At 41.7% G+C, this 18993-nt stretch overlaps 1 protein-coding gene across 1 annotated transcript in view; it reads left to right on the forward strand.

Moving 5' to 3' along the window:
* Positions 1-1740: 1740 nt before the first annotated feature.
* The window catches only part of LOC115604041 (opsin-3-like), an 86821-nt gene continuing 69568 nt past the window's right edge, over positions 1741-18993 (forward strand). The window contains exons 1-2 of the mRNA XM_030476719.1: positions 1741-2121; positions 6988-7765. Of these exons, the coding sequence (XP_030332579.1) occupies positions 7429-7765 (337 nt within the window). The 5' untranslated portion in view covers positions 1741-2121; positions 6988-7428. The remainder of the gene's footprint in view (positions 2122-6987; positions 7766-18993) is intronic.

Below are 18993 nucleotides of genomic sequence, written 5' to 3' on the forward strand. Positions count from 1 at the left end.
CTCCTTGGTATCTCAGGGTATACGCAGTATGTCACTGAGCTAAGCAACCACTCAACATCATATGTTAAGCCAATGAAATTATGATGACTGATGTGAATTTGAAGTCTTTCTAGTAAAACAAGGGAAAGAGTCAGGAAACCTTTTTTTTCTTTTGAGAACTTCAGAATTGACATTACCCCTAGTGCTAAGCTGGACTTACTGGGTCTTTTCCCAAAGAGCAATATGAAAGTTAGAGTGATTATAAATGAGAAGGAGCTTTGAACAACCTGGTCCAATGGAAGGTGTCTCTGCCTATGGTAGGGATGGGTTAGAACACACAGGAGAAGCCACAGCTTCTCTGGGCAACCTGTTCCAGTGCCTCACCACCCTTACAGTAAAACACTCCTTCTTAATGTCTAATCTAAATTACCCTCTTTCAGTTTAAAGACATTCCCACTTGTCCTATCCCTGCATGTCCTCAGAAAAAGCCTGTCTCCAGATTTCTTGTAGGCCCCCTTTAGGTATTGGATGACCCTTTATATTCTTTTTTTTACTTAGGCATCTCTAAAGGGGGTGCACTTCTGCCTTCTCTCTGAATGTGACATTAGCATATTCTTTTTGGGGTTCATTTTGTATTCTGGGAGACGCAGTTCTTAGTTTACAGTGAAGGTCTAATCAGCAAAGTTGTGATATAGCATATTTTCTGAAGATGATGGTATTAGGTGTATTCCTGATCAATGTCTTCAGAAAATTCTTACTTTATTTAATGAAATAGTTTTACTTAAGCTGAAATTTGGAACAAAATCTTGTTATTAATACAATAAATAATACCTAAAAGGTCTGCCTTTAGGCTTCCACTGGTGAAGAGATTTTATGAAGAGACTCCACAGCATCTTTATTGCTGGGCTGTTTTACTATAATGATAGACGCATTGGTTTGCTTGTCTTTAAGGAAGAGATGGGGAAACATCTGACAAGTATGATCAGAGAAATGGCAAAACACATCTGAAGTGGAATAATACGACACGATGATCGTTTTACAAGCGCTGTCAAGTACAAATTTAAAAGATTCTTTTTTAGAGGTTCAGCAAGAACCAGAGCTAAGACATGTTCAACAGAGCAAGGTATATTCCAGAATAGTTTTCATTTAATGTCTATAATTCTATAATTCACTCCCCATGGACTTTTTTCTCTTGTAGAATGACCAAAGCAGTACAAGTGTAGAAGAGGAGTAGTAGTAACAGAATGACACAGTATTACCTAGTTTTCAAGCCATATGCTGTTTCTGTGACACACATATTTCTGAAAACAGATTTCGGCACACAATAACCATAGTGCTTGTTCAATCTGTAAATGCTAAAAGTGCAAAAATGCACGTGGAAAATACAGACACAGCAGATGACCAATAAATCACACACAAGACATCTCTGTTATGGTTTTGACACATTTTTAAATTGAATTCCTGATCTGAACAAAAAGAAGAGTCTTTGGTAGCACTAGGAGTGCGAAGTAGAACGCATATGCCAACCTTTCCGTGCAGACGTGCCCCACGACCAGCGATGCCCTGGCAGACCCTGGGAGAGTGGAGGAGGGGAGCACCCGTGCGGCAGGGAGAGGGCAGACGCAGGTGCTCCCCAAAGTCGGGGAACCAAGCGCCCTGCACGCTGCGGCCCCTTCCTTCTCTCCACCGGGGCCCCTTGCCCCGGGCAGGGGGCGGCCCGGGCTCAGCACCGCCCCAGCGCGGGCGGAGCGCAGGGTGGGCGGACGGCAGCGGTGGCAGCCGTGCCCCAGCATTCTTCATTTTATTTCATTTATTTAAAAAAACCCCAAAACCTATTTATTCTCCCCGGCATCCTGAAGTTGACTGTCTTCTCAGTCCGCCTGGGAGGGGAGGAGGAGAAGGAAGCGGGCGGGCAGGCAGGGCGAGCGCACAGCATCCATCCCGCGGGAAGTAAGCGCCCTGCCGGCGGGCAGTCCGGGAACCGCGGCCCAGCGGGAGCGGAGGAGGATCCGCGGGACGGGGTCGACCGAGCCCGCGGGGGTTGCAGCCGAAGTCAGGGCTCTGCGCTTCGCCGCTCAGGACGCCTTTGCCGGAGACTTAGGTGGCTTTTTTACCTTGGGGTGCTCTGGATGATAGACGCAGGTGGGTTCTTCTTGCAGTTTTCTGTGCCACTCACCCCCCAATAAATGTGCAAAAGTTTGTGCAGGAGAAATCATAAACTGAGATTGGCTGAAGAGGCTTTGGCTTGATGCAAGGTTTAAAAGCTTGGGGGGAGCTGGGGCCTTGGGAAGCGCTCTGTGATGTCTCTGCCGCAGCCATCCCGAGTGGGACCGGCTCAGTTGCTGTGAACGTGGACGTTTCCGTGCAAAAGATTCCCTTAACTTTTAACGTACTCCATAAAAGTAGCTTTTATCTCAAAAGCAACGGTTCAGGGGTGTCTCACGCCGTTTTCCCACGCTGTTAGAATTTGCTCGAGTAAACAGTGTGGCTTTCAAACGTGGTGGACTTCATCACATGTCCCTGCCTGTGGCAGGGAACTACATGATCTTTAAAGTCCCTTCGAATCCAAACTATTCTGTCATTCTGTTCCGCACTTGTGGTGTTCTCCTTTTCCTGTCTGTCTGTTTCATGAGTGCGAGTCCCTGAAAGTAAGTCCGTAGATGTGCATGCAAGGGGTTCTCCCACGGACAGCAGGTGTGGGGAGCTGGGAGATGCTTCAATATCTAGACCACAGAGCCTCCTCTTGGTCTTTTGTATTATTTCTGAAGACCTACCTTTAGGTCTTTTGGCGTCCTGCCGTGGGACTTAGGGCATGGAAAAAATAGTGCAGAATAGATGAGAATTTTGTCTTCAGTGTTGCGAAGTCTCATGCAGTCCCACACCTTTCAGCTGTGTTTGAAAGAATTATATCAGGTGATACCTCTTGTTTTGGAGGCTTCCTGTTAAAAACAGTTCAATTTTGTTACCTGGAAAACAAGGTTTAGTGTATAAAAACTTAAAAAAAAAAAAAAAAAAAAAAAAAAAAAAAAGTTGTTCCTGCCATAATTCTGGCATCATGTAAAAAAAAAAAAAGTGATTCTTCCTTCATAGAGTTTCATCTGGGATTGTCTTTGAAATATTCTGTTGGTTTTGGTTTTTTTGTTCGTTTGTGTGTTTGGTTTTTTAAATTAAATTTTCAGTAGAAAGCTAAGGTCATAAATGAAGGGAAATGGCTGTTTTTAATGGATTTTAATATGAACTGAACAACAGGTTGATTAAGGCTGCATTTATCTGTAAATATAAGGGGTATTTATAGATCATCTGTATCAGAAGAGAATACAAGTAAATATGTAAATGTAATGTAAAGTAAATACAATGTAAGAGAGTCATGGTTTTTAGCAATATGATTTTGAAGTTTGATTTTATTTATTTTATGCAATTTCATCGGCTCTTAACTATTTAAAGTGAATTAAGCATCATTTCTGGCATGTTGCACAACTTTTCAAGGGAAGATGGTAAAGAATCTGCCAGTTAGAAATAATAAGTTAGTTCATTTAAGGAAAAAAAAGCCCAAACAATCATTGACCCTTAAAGCTAACATGTTCAATAAATTAGTACTTCTTCTGGGGCAAAGTGAGAAAGAGCGAACAGCTTCGCTGGTGCAGGATACTGCTCAGAGTAATGCGTGGTGGCAAGTGTAAAAAGAAGCCTGATACTCTCAGTGTATAATGCCCACATTCCCAGAAGCTGACATAAAATCTTTCAAAACCCTTTTTTTCCAACAGACTGCTTCAGAGAAAAGTGCAAGCAGTGATGGGTGTCTGCTTCACTGTGTCTTTACTATTGTCAGAACCAGTTAACAGATGAAGCATTTAATAACTAGTGATGTTAAATGAACTTTTGGCCTCTTTCACCTGGCCATGTGTTTTGTATCACTTTGGGTATGTTTTCCATTTCATGTCAACTCAAATTCAAGGAGGCAAACTGGATGCTTATTTATTTGTTTTGAATTAAATTGTAGGTTTTATTGGATTCTTTTTAACGTTTTTGAGAAGCAGAATTGGCAGAATTAGCTGGAGTTGAGTGCTACAGGCTCCTGAGTTTGCTAGTGATTAGGAGGGTTCAGGATGTCCTGCTAGATCATGGAGACCTGGGGAGCACAGTTGTCAGAGTTGCAAAGTAACCTCTGTTAAACCAAGCTCTATGTCTGTAGGAAAAAAGTCAAGTGAACCTTGGGGCACAGGTCTTATTCAGCAATAGTGTTATTCAGTTACATGCTAACATTAGGTAAGAATTAGACCCATTCTTCAGGGGATTTGCTGAAATCTGAATTTGGCTTGCACTTTATCCAAACATGTAAAAAACGTAGCACTTTATGCCTGAGCTACTAATGAGAGACTTATTCCCACACAGCCCAGGTCATCAGCTGTTTTCCTCTGCAGACCCCTATCTGTTAAGTTCACCCTAAACTTTCCGAAGTACATGTTCGTGCACCTTTGTTGTCATCTGTTGATGTCAGGAAGCCTCATGGCTTGACCTTCACAGTGTGCGTGCTAATGTTTTACACTGAATCCAGGGTCTGCTTCTCTTGCCTGGGTGTTGAGGTGTCTTTCTCCAGCGCATCAGGGCAGAACTCATCCTGCAGAAGCAGGATCAGTTGCTGCTAGTGGAGAAATGACCTGAGCACTGGGCTGTGCCTGCACACCTGGTGTCAGCCTGCTAAGTTTCAGCCAGCTGACTCCGATCCAGGGAGTAAATGTACTTTGTAAGCATTGTAAATACAAACTCTTAATATGTCTTGAAGAATGCGAGATGCGTTTTACTATTTATATTTTCAGCTTAATAGAGATACATGTATAAAGTTAGTTATATTTGCTAAGGGGATTATAACCTTTGGCTTTGTCTAACACCAAGGCTGTGATGCTTTAATGATAGTATTATTCAGACTGTTTGCTGTGATTAACTTTGCTGGCAAAGTTGATTCCCACATAGAAACATTTATGATGGCATACTATTATCTTTGTTATGGATTATCTAAGTGTAACCAGTTCAGCTTGGGGAAAAAAAAAAAAAAATACATGTCTGTAACTGAAATTAATCTGCATGTAAATCAGACTTAAATCTCTTCAGATTTTGAAGCCAGATTCTGCAGTATTCTTTGCAGAAGGGAGGAGAAGATAGGACTGTCCTTAAATGCATTCCTCAATAAACAGTCATGTACAAACAGATTAGACAAAAATGTCTTCAAAGTGATGGAAAAAGAATAGATTAGTTTAGTAGAAGCTGGGGTATAAGCAGAATTATTAAAAAAAAATAAAATCTACAAGTGATTACTTATTGACTTTACTTCAGTGTACATCTTGTTTTCCTGTGAATTCTTTCTTCTGCTCTCCTTCAGCACAATGTGACCGTGATTTTTCCTACCAAAGTGCAGTTCTTTGCCTTTTCAGTCACACTGTTAGTGACTGAGAAATACTCAGCATTGTATTTTTTAATCAGTTGTTATTTAATGTGTGGGAGTTTTTTCCCACTAAATGTTAACTCAGTTCTTTTAAACAGAATTATTAGTAAATCAAAGGTATACTGACAATTAGTCCCAGTTAGTTTCCTTCTATAACCTACACCAGAATTGGTCAGGGGATCCTGGTTTTGTTTTGTTCTGGGGTTTTTTGTTTTGTTTTAGTTTTTTCTCTTTTTCAAAATTGTAGAAAGAGGATTTCATATGTTCTTTCTCTTAGATATACTACCTGAGATCCTTACCAATCTAAATTACCATGTACCTCCTGAACAGGGGCAAAAAAGAGGAAAGCATCAGTGTTTCAGATTGTTGATGACTGAACAGTAGACGGTCTGCAAAGTGTACTTAACTTACTCATCAGACGAGACAATAAAGACAGACTGTATACATTAGAGTTCAAAATCACTGCAATAATGAGACATATTTAGCACAGTGAGTTTGTGAAAGTAGGGAAATGGTAAGAAGAAATACTTGCTATAAATGTTCACAATGACACAAAGGTATGATAGAAGAAAAAATCAAACAACCTCTGCATCTTTAGTAAACTTTGAACCCTGATGTTTCCAGTTGGTTAAACACATCTTTTCTACAAGACAATTTCCAAAAAGCAGTGGTTAGGTGTAATATAGAAGACGTTGTATGTTAAAAAGTTTGTAATCATTCCAGGAGCTCATGACTCTTGAAAGAAAAGTTTTCCTGTTAGTTCAGCAAGCTATGGGTTTCATGCATTTTGCAGTGAGGAGATTAATTCCCTACATATGTGTGTCCATCTCCATTTTAATGGAAATTTCTGTGCAGAATTTGCCTGCAACCATGTAGAAGGCTGGCTAAGCAGTTATACATCCACATTAAGCACTCTGCTATTGCTTCACGCAGTACACACGGAGAGTGTATTCACTGCATGCAGGTATACAAATTCATGTCTGTGGTGGAGGAGACACATGAGGCTTTGGGTGTTTGGCTGCTTTATAAATAATGAAGGAGAACATCTGCCCTCTGGTAAATGTGGGAGATGTGAAATTGGTATCACAGCTCTGCCAACCTTTGTAAGCATATGAGAGCTTCAGGGACTGCGCTTGAAATTATTCTTTCTAGGTAAAGAAATACTTTCTCCTTATTCTGAAATTCTCTTCATTTTAATTAAGGTCTTGCCAAGACTGAAGCTTTGCTTGGTGTGGATTGGCTTAATGTGGAAGAAGATATAATTCTTCCTTTTGGAAGCTACTGCAAAAGATATGTCTTACCATGCATTTTGTCACCTGAGGAACTTTGCTAGGAAGGTGCAAGTAAGCTTCTCCAGGCTAAACTGAGCTAGGGAAAAACTGTCTAGAACAACAAAGAAAATGTCAACAAACTGATTTTTCTGTTGAAAATTGGAGAAAAAAGTGAAAAGACTAGAAATATTTCTTACAGGTTGAAAAGGGAGGAACTTTTAGTAAATTATGTACCTACTTTTTGGTCTTCATATGGAAAGAGTTGTTTTTACCTTTTGTTTCCTTCTGTACTTTCAGAAAGACGCCCATTGTCAGAGGAAGCAACGGTAGCTGCCCATTGATGGAAGGGCTGCCCGTTTGCTCTGAAGGAAGAGAACATGCTGAAGCATCTTTTTAATATACCTTCCTTTCTGAGCCTCAAAAAAGATCATCTAACATGATCCTGGGTTGAAATAACAGAGGTGAATTTCAGGTGATTGTTTACTTGGTTCTGCTGTCCTGGCGTTAAGCTGCAGAGCTGACCACTGGAAAGGCACAGTGCAGGAAAACACTCCTGTGCTGCAATATTGTTATTTCACACCTGCCTAATCATCTAAGATGTATCTCAGCTGAGTGAAGATTGCAAGACTCTGAGATGATTTGACCTGTGATGGAGGAACGCTTCTGGGAAGTTGCTGGAGGGTTTCAGTACAGGGCACCTGGTGTCTCTGCCCTTACTGATCGGTGTCAAAGTCCAAAATGAATCACACTTGGATGTACAATCTGAGCTTTAGTGCACCTACAGATCCTGTTGAGCCAAAGGCTGGACTTGCAAGAAGTGGGCACATAATAGTAGCTGTTTTTCTTGGATTCATCTTTGTTTTTGGTTTCTTCAATAACTTGATTGTCCTCATCCTCTTCTGCAAGTTTAAAACCCTCCGTAACCCAGTCAACATGCTCCTGCTGAACATCAGTATCAGTGACATGTTAGTGTGCATCTCTGGCACTACCCTTAGTTTTGCATCTAACATCCATGGCAAATGGATTGGAGGGGAGCATGGCTGTAGATGGTACGGCTTTGTCAACTCCTGCTTTGGTAAGAGTTCAGTGATAATTCTCTTATTTTTAACACTGGTATGTGAAGTGTCTTGATCAGTGAACTCACTGCTTCTCTGTGGTAAACAGAAGGATGTTTTGATTGCTTTCTTATGGTCAATCACAGGTGAAATGCATAGAGTCATAGAATCAACTAGGTTGGAAAAGACCTTTAAGATCATCAAGTCCAACCATTATCTCAGGACTGCCAAATCCACCACTAAACCATATCACTGGGGGACTCATCTACATGGTTTTTTAACACTTCCAGGGATGGTGATTCCACCACTTGTTACTTTGGATAAGAGACTGACCTCTACCTCATTGCAGCCTCCTTTCAGGTAGTTGCAGAGAGAGATAAGGTCCCCTCTGAGCCTTCTCTTCTCCAGACTAAACACCCCCAGTTCCCTCAGCTGTTCCTCATCAGACTTGTGCTCCAGACCCTTCACCAGCTCCATTGCCCTTCTCTGGACCTGCTCCAGCACCTCAATGTAGTGAGGGGCCCAGAAATTAACACAGGATTCGAGATGCAGCCTCACCAGTGCTAAGTACAGGGGGATGATCACTTCCCTGGCCCTGCTGGCCATGCTATTGCTGATGCAGGCCAGGATGCTGTTGGCCTTCTTGGCTGTCTGGGCACAAGCTGGATCATGTTCAGCTGGCTGTCAGTCATCACTCCCAGGTTTTTTTCTGCTGAGCAGCTTTGTTTTAACATATTTTAACAACAGACTTTATGAAAAAGTATCACAGATCTGATAAATATTTCCTAACATACATATTTTTAAAATTATTTGTTTTTAAAAGCTAAAAATGGCATCTAGGAAGAGGCAAGGCCCTGGAAGGAGTTTGACTAAGTATATGAACATACATAATACTTCCCTCTTTTTCAGGAAGATCTGTGCCAATGCTGAATTACAGGCCCCTCAGTGCTGCTTTTGTTGTGAACAAAGCCTCCTGAGAGTGCTCCATTTACCATTTGTAATTATCTATCAATCTATAATATAAATTCCCTCATGTCCCAGTTAATGACAGTTTTCATCATTAGGTGCTTTCCTTTCTCCCCCAAAGCAAAATCTTTATTTTAAAATTACGTTCTTGCAGGTTCAATAGCAAATTAAGTCATACTTTGATTTGTTGGAAATAGTCAGTGTGCATCAAAACATAAAACAGTGTTCAGCATTCCTCTCCTGTCCAGACAAAACTTTTCCTGCAACCAGCTTTTGCGCTGCTAGCTTTAAGTGTTTTAACTGAAAACTATTCTAGTTATTAAATCAAGATGAAAGAAAAAACAAAGTCAGAGGGCAGCCATTATCCCTCCGAGGTGGCCAGTCGCTCTAAGAATTGCATTACCAAGCAGTGACTGTGCTTATTCCTATGTTCAAAAAAAGTCCAGTAAAGCATAAAGTGGCCTGTGGGTGCACATCTAGACATGATCCTTATCTCACCCAGACTGTGGGACCTGGCACGGCTCCCTCTTGCTGTACATCCTTGCTCTGGTGCCTCAGGCACCAGGACTAGACCCAGTGCATCCCTGGCTCTTCTCCCACCCTGGAGCTGCGGTGCATCTTGTGCTGGCACTTTGGACCAAGAAGTGCTCCTGCAGCCCTTGATGTAGAGTCAGGCTGCAGATCCAAACCCATGTTTTCTACCTGAATTATAAGCTCTTGTTATTTCCAATGGTGTGGGCCCTGGTATCCTTCCCTTCCTCAAATGTGTGCTCCACTGATGACAGTTAACTCAGCCTGGCAGCTTCCCCTGGGAATGTGCTGCTTTGCCCAAAGTGAGCGCTCCGGAGCCAGCATAAAAGCACTGCCTTTGGCCTTCCAAAAATAGAACCCATTATCAACAATAGCTTGGCTTGTTCTGACAGGATGTTTTTGACAGGAAGCTGTGGCTGCCCCATCCCTGGCAGTGTTCAAGGCCAGGCTTTGAGCAACCTGGTCTAGTGGGAGATGTACCTGTCCATGTCGGGGGGGTTGGAACTAAATGAGCTTTAAGGTCCTTTGGAACCCAAACCAGTCTGTGATTCTTTGATTCTGTGGCTTGTTCTGTGCGGAGCAGGATGAGATGTTTTCTCCTTGCACATGTCATTTCTGTTTTTGTGAATTTTACGAATTCCAATATTTCAGTAACTAGTCTTCTTGCGGAGAAAGAGGTTAGGACCTGTTTTTCTCCATCCTTTGATTTAGCTTTCTTTTAATTATTTAGGTGTGGGATAATAACATTTGAAGGGAGAGGGGAAGAAAGTATGTGTTTAAGGGATAAGGAAAAAAAAAATACGTTGAAGGTGCCCTTTGAGCCTGCTGGCTTATGTCAGGATATCTGTGTGTTACCACCCTGGTAACTGTGGAATTAAACCAGTAAATGGGTACATTTCTCATGGGGTGACTTGCTTATGGAATAATTCTTAACTTAGATCTTCTGTGTAAATCGGATGGATGGCACGAGTGCAGATTTCTGTACTATTGTGGTACTGGTGTTCCTGTGAGAGTTTCTGCTATAATTCTTAAAATTGATTAGATCATCAAGGAACAAGCAAGCAAACAAAACCAGAAACCCCAGAATGCCAAAGGTGACCTCAGCTGTTCTGAGTGGTGCTGATGCTGTCAGCGGGGTGTCCTGGGCAGCTGAGGCAGCCTAAAAGCAGGTAGTTATTGAGCTGTGCACATGGAAACTTTTCATGACAGTGTTAGAGAAACTCTTTCGCAATTCTTAAAGTCTTGCAGCGCTCATGACATTTTGTCATTAGTGTATATAAAGGGCATACTGAAGAAGTTTGATTGCAGAGTTATAATTAAAAAATGTTCACTGGAAAATAATGTAAGTAAAAGCAAATAATAGTAGCAGGTTGCCTAACATTTATGTGTCTCTATAGACAGATTCTATCTGCTGATAAATACCATCATTCATCAGGGGGTTTGGAGTTTTGTACTTTTTTGTACTCTAGAGTGTCCTGAAAAAGAGCTACGGTAGGTATGCAGCGTGTTGATGGTTTTTCCAGGTTTTCATTGCACTTTAAAACAAAATGCTTGGATGTACCATCATTATTTTACTTTTTTATTTTTCTTTTTTCCTTTTTTTTCTTTTTTTTTTTTTTATTCACTGTGTGCTGTAAACATCACAGACTGAACAAGGAGCCATCGAACGGAACGGTTAATTCTTTTTTTTTCTTATGGCTGTTGGATATTGGAAAGTGACATGAGAGAATTGTGAGGTTTTTATTGAGACTTGCAGTTATTACTGCTAAAAGAATAAACAAATGGCATCTCATTCATTTTAGGATTATTTTCCTTGTCTTCTTGTGACTTTGGAAAAATTGTATAAAACTGATCAAAGTGATTCAGAAACTCAAGAGACAGAAAATCAAGTATATTCTGGGTTGTAAGCTGGTGGTTTAGGACCTCACTGATGGTGCAGTTACCAAGGGTAAGGAAACTTGTTCTCAGCAAGAGGATTATTGACACCTGAGTAGTCCAGTTTAGATCATAGCATTTGGCCTGACCACTGTGATTACCTTCTGATTGTCAAATCTGATTGGATGTATAAACATAAATGCAAAAGCCACAAAGACTACAAAATACTGTATGAGGCCGCTGTATGAAAGGAGCATGTAAGAACACAGAAATGGCAAATCTGTATAGGCTGGGAAGAGAACTACTTTTTTTTTTGTTGTTATTTACACTTTCTTGCAATCCCTTAGCTATTCTTAAAAAAGGAAAAAAAAAAAAAAGTACATCTTATTTGCTAAAAGTTAGCTTACCCTTATTTGTGTCTCATGTCTGATTTTGGTCTGCCAAGGCTAAGAGGAATGGTATTAGTTCTCGGGGTCACGAATAACGACGCGTAATATGAAAGGTAATTAAGAACTGAAGTTGCACATCAAGCTTTGTCAGAATAAACACTTCAATATTCTTATATGTCCCTTTTTGTCCTCATGGAATAGATCCTATCCTACTAGGATAAACATCAGTATAGGGGCGGAATTTCAGATGATGTTACAGTAAGTTCACTGGCTTCGGTAGAATTGCACTCTTGTACCAAATGAAGGTATGTACCTTTTTTTTTTTTAACTGCAGTATTTTCCTGGATTGTGAGGAAATTTTAAGTGAGAAATTAATTTAAACTAAAAGAGGGGAGATTCAGGCTGGATGTGAAGAAAAAATTCAATTACAATGAGGGTGGTACAATAGTGGCACAGATTGCCCAGAGAGGTGGTGGATGCACCATCCCTGGAGACATTCAAGGCCAGACTGGATGTGGTTCTGGGCAACCTGAAGTTGGAGATGTCCCTGCTCACTGCAGGGGGGTTGGACTAGATGACCTTCAAAGGTCCCTTCCAACACAAACTATTCTATGATTCTGCGGTTCTGTGATTCTGATCTTGGTGAATATTTGATGACATGTAAAGCACACCTAAGCAAATTTCAAACTGTTAAAATATTTTTAAATACAATTTGTTCTTAAAAGGCTTCTGAGAAGAGCTGTATTTTAGTGGTTATTTCACACACAAACACTTTGTTTTGATGCTGTGAAAACCTTCATCTTTCTTTTCCTTTTAAACCAAATTGAGAGTGAAGGTTTATCCCCATGTCTGTGGCCTGGATGAAACCTGAGCCAGTGAAATTAGGAAGCTGAGATTTGTTTCAAATGTAATGAAACAGTGGTGAGATATCACTATTTTCTTTCTCTAAAGTGTCTTTATCTTTTTTAAAATCCCGTAACTGTTGCCCTGGGAGGTGATCTGGAAAGCAGACCTGATTCTTCTCCCAGCAATATTGACATTGCAATATACATCGATGTTGCTTGCTGTGGAATTGAGCTGTAAGTTCTTTACTTAGCAATCCATTGCCTACCCCAGCCAATTAAAAACCGTGATCCAAGAACCATCACCAGGGAGTTGCCATGGGCACAATGGAAAAAAATATATGGACAAAGTGTATGTGTTTGGTTTATTTACTTGCTGCTTTCCACACATCTGCTTTGTGACTTCAAACTACTCACAGAAAGCAGAAGTTTTAGAAACTAATGGGAAGTGCAGATGCTAATCAGTAAACATGCAATGGGGATTTTAAGCAAAACATTAAATATCATGAGACCTGCTATGGAAGTGTAAGAGCTGCTGGGTCTTGATCTGGGGGAGCACTAGGGACGGAGCTAGAGGAGGAACAGCTTCGGGTGTTCCCACTGTAAATGATTTTACTCTGGTGCTTGAGCATGTTTGCATCTCTGTCAAGTAGGTCATTGCAGTGGAAACTGCACATGTCACTGAGTTGAGGAAATGGATGGATTTGCTAAATTTGCTCCCATTGCCCACTGCTTAGCCACAGTTTGACAGGCTCATGGTTGTACATTTAAGCGAACATGGAAAGTGACATAGGAACTGAGGACATATTTTCCAAGCTGAACTCTGTGTAAACTCTGCAAGCAAGCTGAAATAAAAACTGTTAAATATATAATGAAATTATTAAGCATTAGATTTTAATGTAGGAAAAATACATTATTTAGTAACACACTCCCACAGAGTCCATATATACACAAAGTGATATGCCATCCTAAGATGAAGCTTGTAATGCAGTTTTGGCCATCTTATGCATAATCTCTCCAGTGCCTTATTAAACATTTCAAATCTCTGGACAGATGAAAACTTTACAAAACATTGCATCTTTTCCCAAGATACTTGCACTAATGTAGACTTCCTAAACATGTATGACAGGCATAATTTGGGCTCAGATGACTTCTGGAGTTCATTTTCAGAATCGCTACTTTACGCCATGCCGTATCAGGATTAAATATTAAATAAGTTAATACATATGGGAAAGATGAAGCTTTCGCTGGCTGAGGAATTCCAACACTAGATTCTAATGCTGGAAAAGTTTCAAGGCACATCACTATCAAGGATATTTTTGTGACTGCTGAAGTCTTAGCTCATGTTTTCAGTTGTCTGTTGGTTGTTCTCTCTTCCTCAGCATTCATGGTAGCTAAAGTACTTGGCAGTTTGAGAAGTTGATGCCAGTATTTCTTTGTAAAAGATGAATTCAGGTTAGTGTTGTGTAAGTGAACATCACTATGCAAGAGGATAGAGAGATGGCTGAGCCATGTGAAAACTCTCTGATTTGAGGCCGTGTCTTCCTGCACAGTGTCCTGTCTGTCCAGGATGCAAGAAAGGGCTACATTCTTAGACCTGTTCTAACTGAAGTAAGGCATGCATACATGACTTTTATCTGTTGATAAGCCAAGGACCTATCTAAATGAGGACTTCAAACTAAGCTTTTTAGAAACCCCATAGTGGTCAACTACATAGATAATCTTTTCAGTCACTTTAAAGCAGTTATTGATTTATGCCCTTGTAAACTGCCAGAAAACACACTGAATGAGAAATTGAGCTGCTCATGATTTTGTTTTAAATGTCAGCTGTCTTGTGACTATCAACGAGTAATTTTCTTCTTAATCTTTTACCTTAATTTTACATGCTGTGGCTGAGACTCATTGCACTAAACTAAGGTAATTAAATTTAGAGTACACACTTCTAGCATACTGGAAATGCTCTTCTTATGTGCTCTGTTGGTGCTGCCTGGATGTCAGGTGCCCACCAAAGCCGCTCTATCACTCCCCTCCTCAGCTGGACAGGAGAGAGAAAATACAAAGAAAGGCTTGTGAGTTGAGATAAGGAAGGGGGAGATCACTCACTAATTCCTGTCATGAGCAAAACAGGCTCGACTTGGGGAAATCAGTTTATTACTAATAAAACCAGAGTAGGGTAATGAGAAATAAAACCAAATCTTAAAAACACCTTATTGTGTTCTTAATATTTACATGGAAAAATGAAATTCCGAACCCCTTAGAAACGGATGGGAATCATCTGACTAAAACCAGACACTTTCCAATCCCCCCTTCCCCTGGCTTCTTTTACAATCAATGGAAAAACAAATTTGTAGTGCCAGCATAGAAATTGTTTGACATAATTAAGATGCTGTCTTATGATATGAGCTGTGCCCTATAAGTGCTCCTTTATCTCCACTGGTTATGTAAGGAGCCCAAGCTCAGGGGTAGATATGTGCTCTCTAGCTGTCTGGAGTCATGAGATGACCCTCACAAATAGCATGCTTATTGCTCCTTCTGTCTTTCAGTCATTTTCTTACTTTTGCTTATAATTGCCTCCCTACTTCAGCATCTTCTTCATGGATGTTGGCTTTATTTCCTAGTTTATTTCTAGTTCCTATAGGCATTAAATACCATACAATGCTGTAATCATTTGGTATTGTTGTCCAAGAGTGAGTATTTTGGAAGACATATGTTGTGTTTCCATGAAGAGTTGTCCAAGCCCTCTTTCAGATCTTAAGATCCAACATTCATCATGTAGGGAAAATGCTGCCTGCTATTCCTACAGATAATTTGTAGACCACAAGTATTGGGCTTCTGTTTTCAATTTCAGTGCTTGAAGTAAGGAGTAGGTTAGGGCAAAAGTTTTGGAAAACCTGATAAAAAAGGAATCATGCTGGAAATGGAAGACCTAATGTTGTACTTTGGGCATTATTCTTGAAATGAGAGACTTCACTCTAGTAGGTGCTTTAAGGCCGGTTTAAGATAAGAGAAAGTTTTTCCTTTGTTGTGGCAGAGCATCACCTAAGGTGTCATTCAGTTCACCTGTGTTTTTAAGTCGCTGCAGACTATGGGTGTTGATGCTATCAGTGTTAGGTCAGATCCTGTGGTGTGTAGTCAATGTCTCTACTACCAGGCATAGTTGCTTCTCCCTTCCTTGGTCTGGGCAGCCCCAGGTGAGCTCTATCTCCACGCTACACTGCAGTGAGACTGTGGGGTGTACCAGAACCCCCTCACTTCCCTCCTCTTCACCTCTCCTAGCTTTCAGCAGAGCAGAAATTCCAGCGCAAGGCTCAGACAGGAGTTGGAGTGTGCTTTCGACAGGTCACTGATCCCCAGGTGCCCTCAGCTTGCACCAGCAGCCATGTGAGTTGGTTGAGTCATCATGTTTTCCCTTGGCTGCCATCCTTAATGTTTTCTGCTGTGCTTTGTTGTATGATAATCTGGAGTCTATTTTCCTAGTGCCTGACCAAAAGGAAACAGCAGAAAAACATGCAGAGATACCAGCAGTGAACAATGGATAGCAGCTAGTGTATGTGTCCTTGGAAGGAGGGACAGAAGGACAGAGGAATTCTGTGAGGAAATCAATAACTTCTTTGGCATTTTTGTGTATGGTTGTCACATGTCCATGTGAAAAAATGTTCTGTCCCTGCCCAAACTTTGTTTCTGTGCATGTGCAAGTGACTTCAAATTTCTGCCAATGGTTTATGCTTCTTTATTGAACAGTCATGCTTGCAGTTCAGTTGCATACTTCTGGTTCTGGGACATCACTCTCTGTTATGGCCACGTGTTGCAGAACAATAAGGGTTTTGTGCAAGGGAGCATGCAAATAACATCACATTACATAGAGACCCAGAATAGGAGCTTAAAGGCTCAGATTTCTTGCAAAATTATCCTGACAGTGAATTGATTCTAAAAGGTCATGGCTGTAAGCTGTGTTGGAGATGATGGAACAGCATTTCTGTCAGAGTTCAGTTTAATCATTTGCATTTGTAGGCCCTTTTCCCTAATCCTGGGTCCCAGCATTAACCCAAGCAGGGCTATGCCTGGTGTCAGTTTTGTATTCCTTCAGGAAAAAACAGAAACCATGTGGAGAAATAGTTACTAAAATATATTTGGCTTTCTCGTCCCTCAGTGGGTAAAATGAAATATGAAATAAACTGAAGCCTAGTACATAAACAATATTTAATTGAAAAAAGTATATTAGAGAGCAATGGACTTCACTTGTAAAAGGCTATTAAATCATATTCTATTTAACTATGTGTTTAATAGTCTCTAGTAACTCTTTAAGACCATCTGCGTGTGGACACAACTGAACAGAATTTGGTAATTTTTTGCAAAACTTTAAAATTCCCCTGGCAGTCCCTGAATTATACCAGAGAGAGGATATTATCTCTGGATATTTAAATCCAAGTTATATTCCTAGCGGGTTTTTCTTTACTGATGACACTCATTTTCTATGTCCATTTCTGTTTAGAAAGCATTTAAGCAGAATGCTGCATCTTCCAGTCTAGTAAGCAACTGAATACTTACAGGCTTTTCAGGGATAAAAGGAATCCTCAGGACAGTGAGAAGAGCATGCAGCAAGCTCACTGCCCTGGACTTCAAGAAAGCAGACTTTGGCCTCTTCAGGAACCTCCTTAGTAAGGTTCCATGGGATATAGTCCTAGAGGGCAGGGGGGCCCAAGACTGCTGGTCGATATTCAAGGATCACCTGCTAAGTGCTCAGGAGTGTTGCATCCCAACTAGAAGAAAGTGCAGCAGGAGTGCCAGGAGACCTCCATGGATGGACAAGGAGCTGCTGAGGAAACTTAGAGGGAAAAAAGAAGCTTATAGAAGGTGGAAGCGAGGACAGGCGGCCTGGGAAGAATATAGGAGCATTGCCCGAGAAGCTAGGGACCAGGTTAGGAAAGCTAAGGCCCAGCTAGAATTAAGTTTGGCAAGGGATGTGAAAGATAACAAGAAAGGATTCTACAGGTATGTAGCAAATAAAAGACAGACTAGGGACAACGTGGGCCCTCTCCAGAAGCTATCGATAGAACTGGCTACCATGGATTTGGAGAAGGCTGAGGTTCTTAATGACTTCTTTGCCTCAGTCTTCACTAGCAAATGCTCTGACCACACCACAAAAGTCTTGGAAAGCAGATGCAGAGACTGTGAAAATGAAGACCTTAGGCCCACTGTAGGAGAGGATCAGGTTCGAGACCATCTTAAGAACCTGAACGTGCACAAGTCCATGGGACCTGATGAAATCCATCCACGGGTCCTGCAGGAGCTGGCGAATGAAGTTGCTAAGCCACTGTCCATCATATTTGAAAAATCCTGGCAGTCAGGTGAAGTTCCCGATGACTGGAAGAAGGGTAATATAACCCCCATTTTCAAGAAGGGGAAGGTGGAAGACCCGGGGAACTACAGACCAGACAGCCTCACCTCTGTGCCTGGCAAAATCTTGGAGCAGTTTCTCCTGGAAAACATGCTAAGGCACATGAAAAACAACGAGGTGGTTGGTGACAGCCAACATGGCTTCGCTAAGGGGAAATCCTGCCTGACCAATTTGGTGGCCTTCTTTGATGGAGCCACGGAACTGATGGACAGGGGCAGAGCAGTTGCCGTCATCTACCTGGACTTGTGCAAAGCGTTTGACACTGTCCCGCACGACATCCTTGTCTCTAAATTGGAGAGACATCAATTTGATAGATGGACCACTCAGTGAATAAAGAACTGGCTTGATGGCTGCATGCAAAGAGTTGTGGTAAATGGCTCGATGTCCAGTCAGAAACCTGTAACGAGTGGTGTCCCTCAAGGATCGGTGTTGGGACCGGTCCTGTTCAACATCTTTGTCGGCGACATGGACAGTGGGATTGAGTGCGCCCTCAGCAAATTTGCCGACGACACCAAGTTGTGTGGTTTGGTTGATACTCTGGAGGGAAGGGATGCCATCCAGAGGGACCTTGAGACGCTCGTGAGGTGGGCCGATGCCAACCTCATGAAGTTTAACCAAGCCAAGTGTAAGGTCCTACACCTGGGTTGGGGCAATCCCAGGCACAGCTACAGGTTAGGTGGAGAAGAGATTCAGAGCAGCCCTGCAGAGAAGGACTTGGGGGTTTTGGTTGATGAGAAGCTTAACATGAGCCAGCAGTGTGCGCTTGCAGCCCAGAAAGCCAACCCTATCCTGGGCTGCATCAAAAGAACCATGACCAGCAGGTCGAAGGAGGTGATCCTGCCCCTCTACTCTCCTCTTGTGAGACCTCACTTGGAGTATTGTGTACAGTTCTGGTATCCTCAACATAAAAAGGACATGGAGCTGTTGGAGTGAGTCCAGAGGAGGGCCACGAGGATGATAATAGGGCTGGAGCACCTCCCGTATAAAGACAGGGTGAGAAAGTTGGGGCTGTTCAGCCTGGAGAAGAGAAGGCTGCATGGAGACCTCATAGCAGCCTTCCAGTATCTGAAGGGGGTCTACAAGGATGCTGGGGAGGGACTCTTCGTTAGGGACTGTAGTGGTAGGACAAGGGGTAATGGGTTCAAACTTAAACAGAGGAAGTTTATATTAGATATAAGGAGGAAGTTCTTTACAGTGAGGGTGGTGAAGCACTGGAATGGGTTGCCCAGGGAGGTTGTGGATGCTCC

The sequence above is a fragment of the Strigops habroptila genome, chromosome 2 (genome assembly GCF_004027225.2).
Source record: "Strigops habroptila isolate Jane chromosome 2, bStrHab1.2.pri, whole genome shotgun sequence".
NCBI lineage: Eukaryota > Metazoa > Chordata > Aves > Psittaciformes > Psittacidae > Strigops > Strigops habroptila.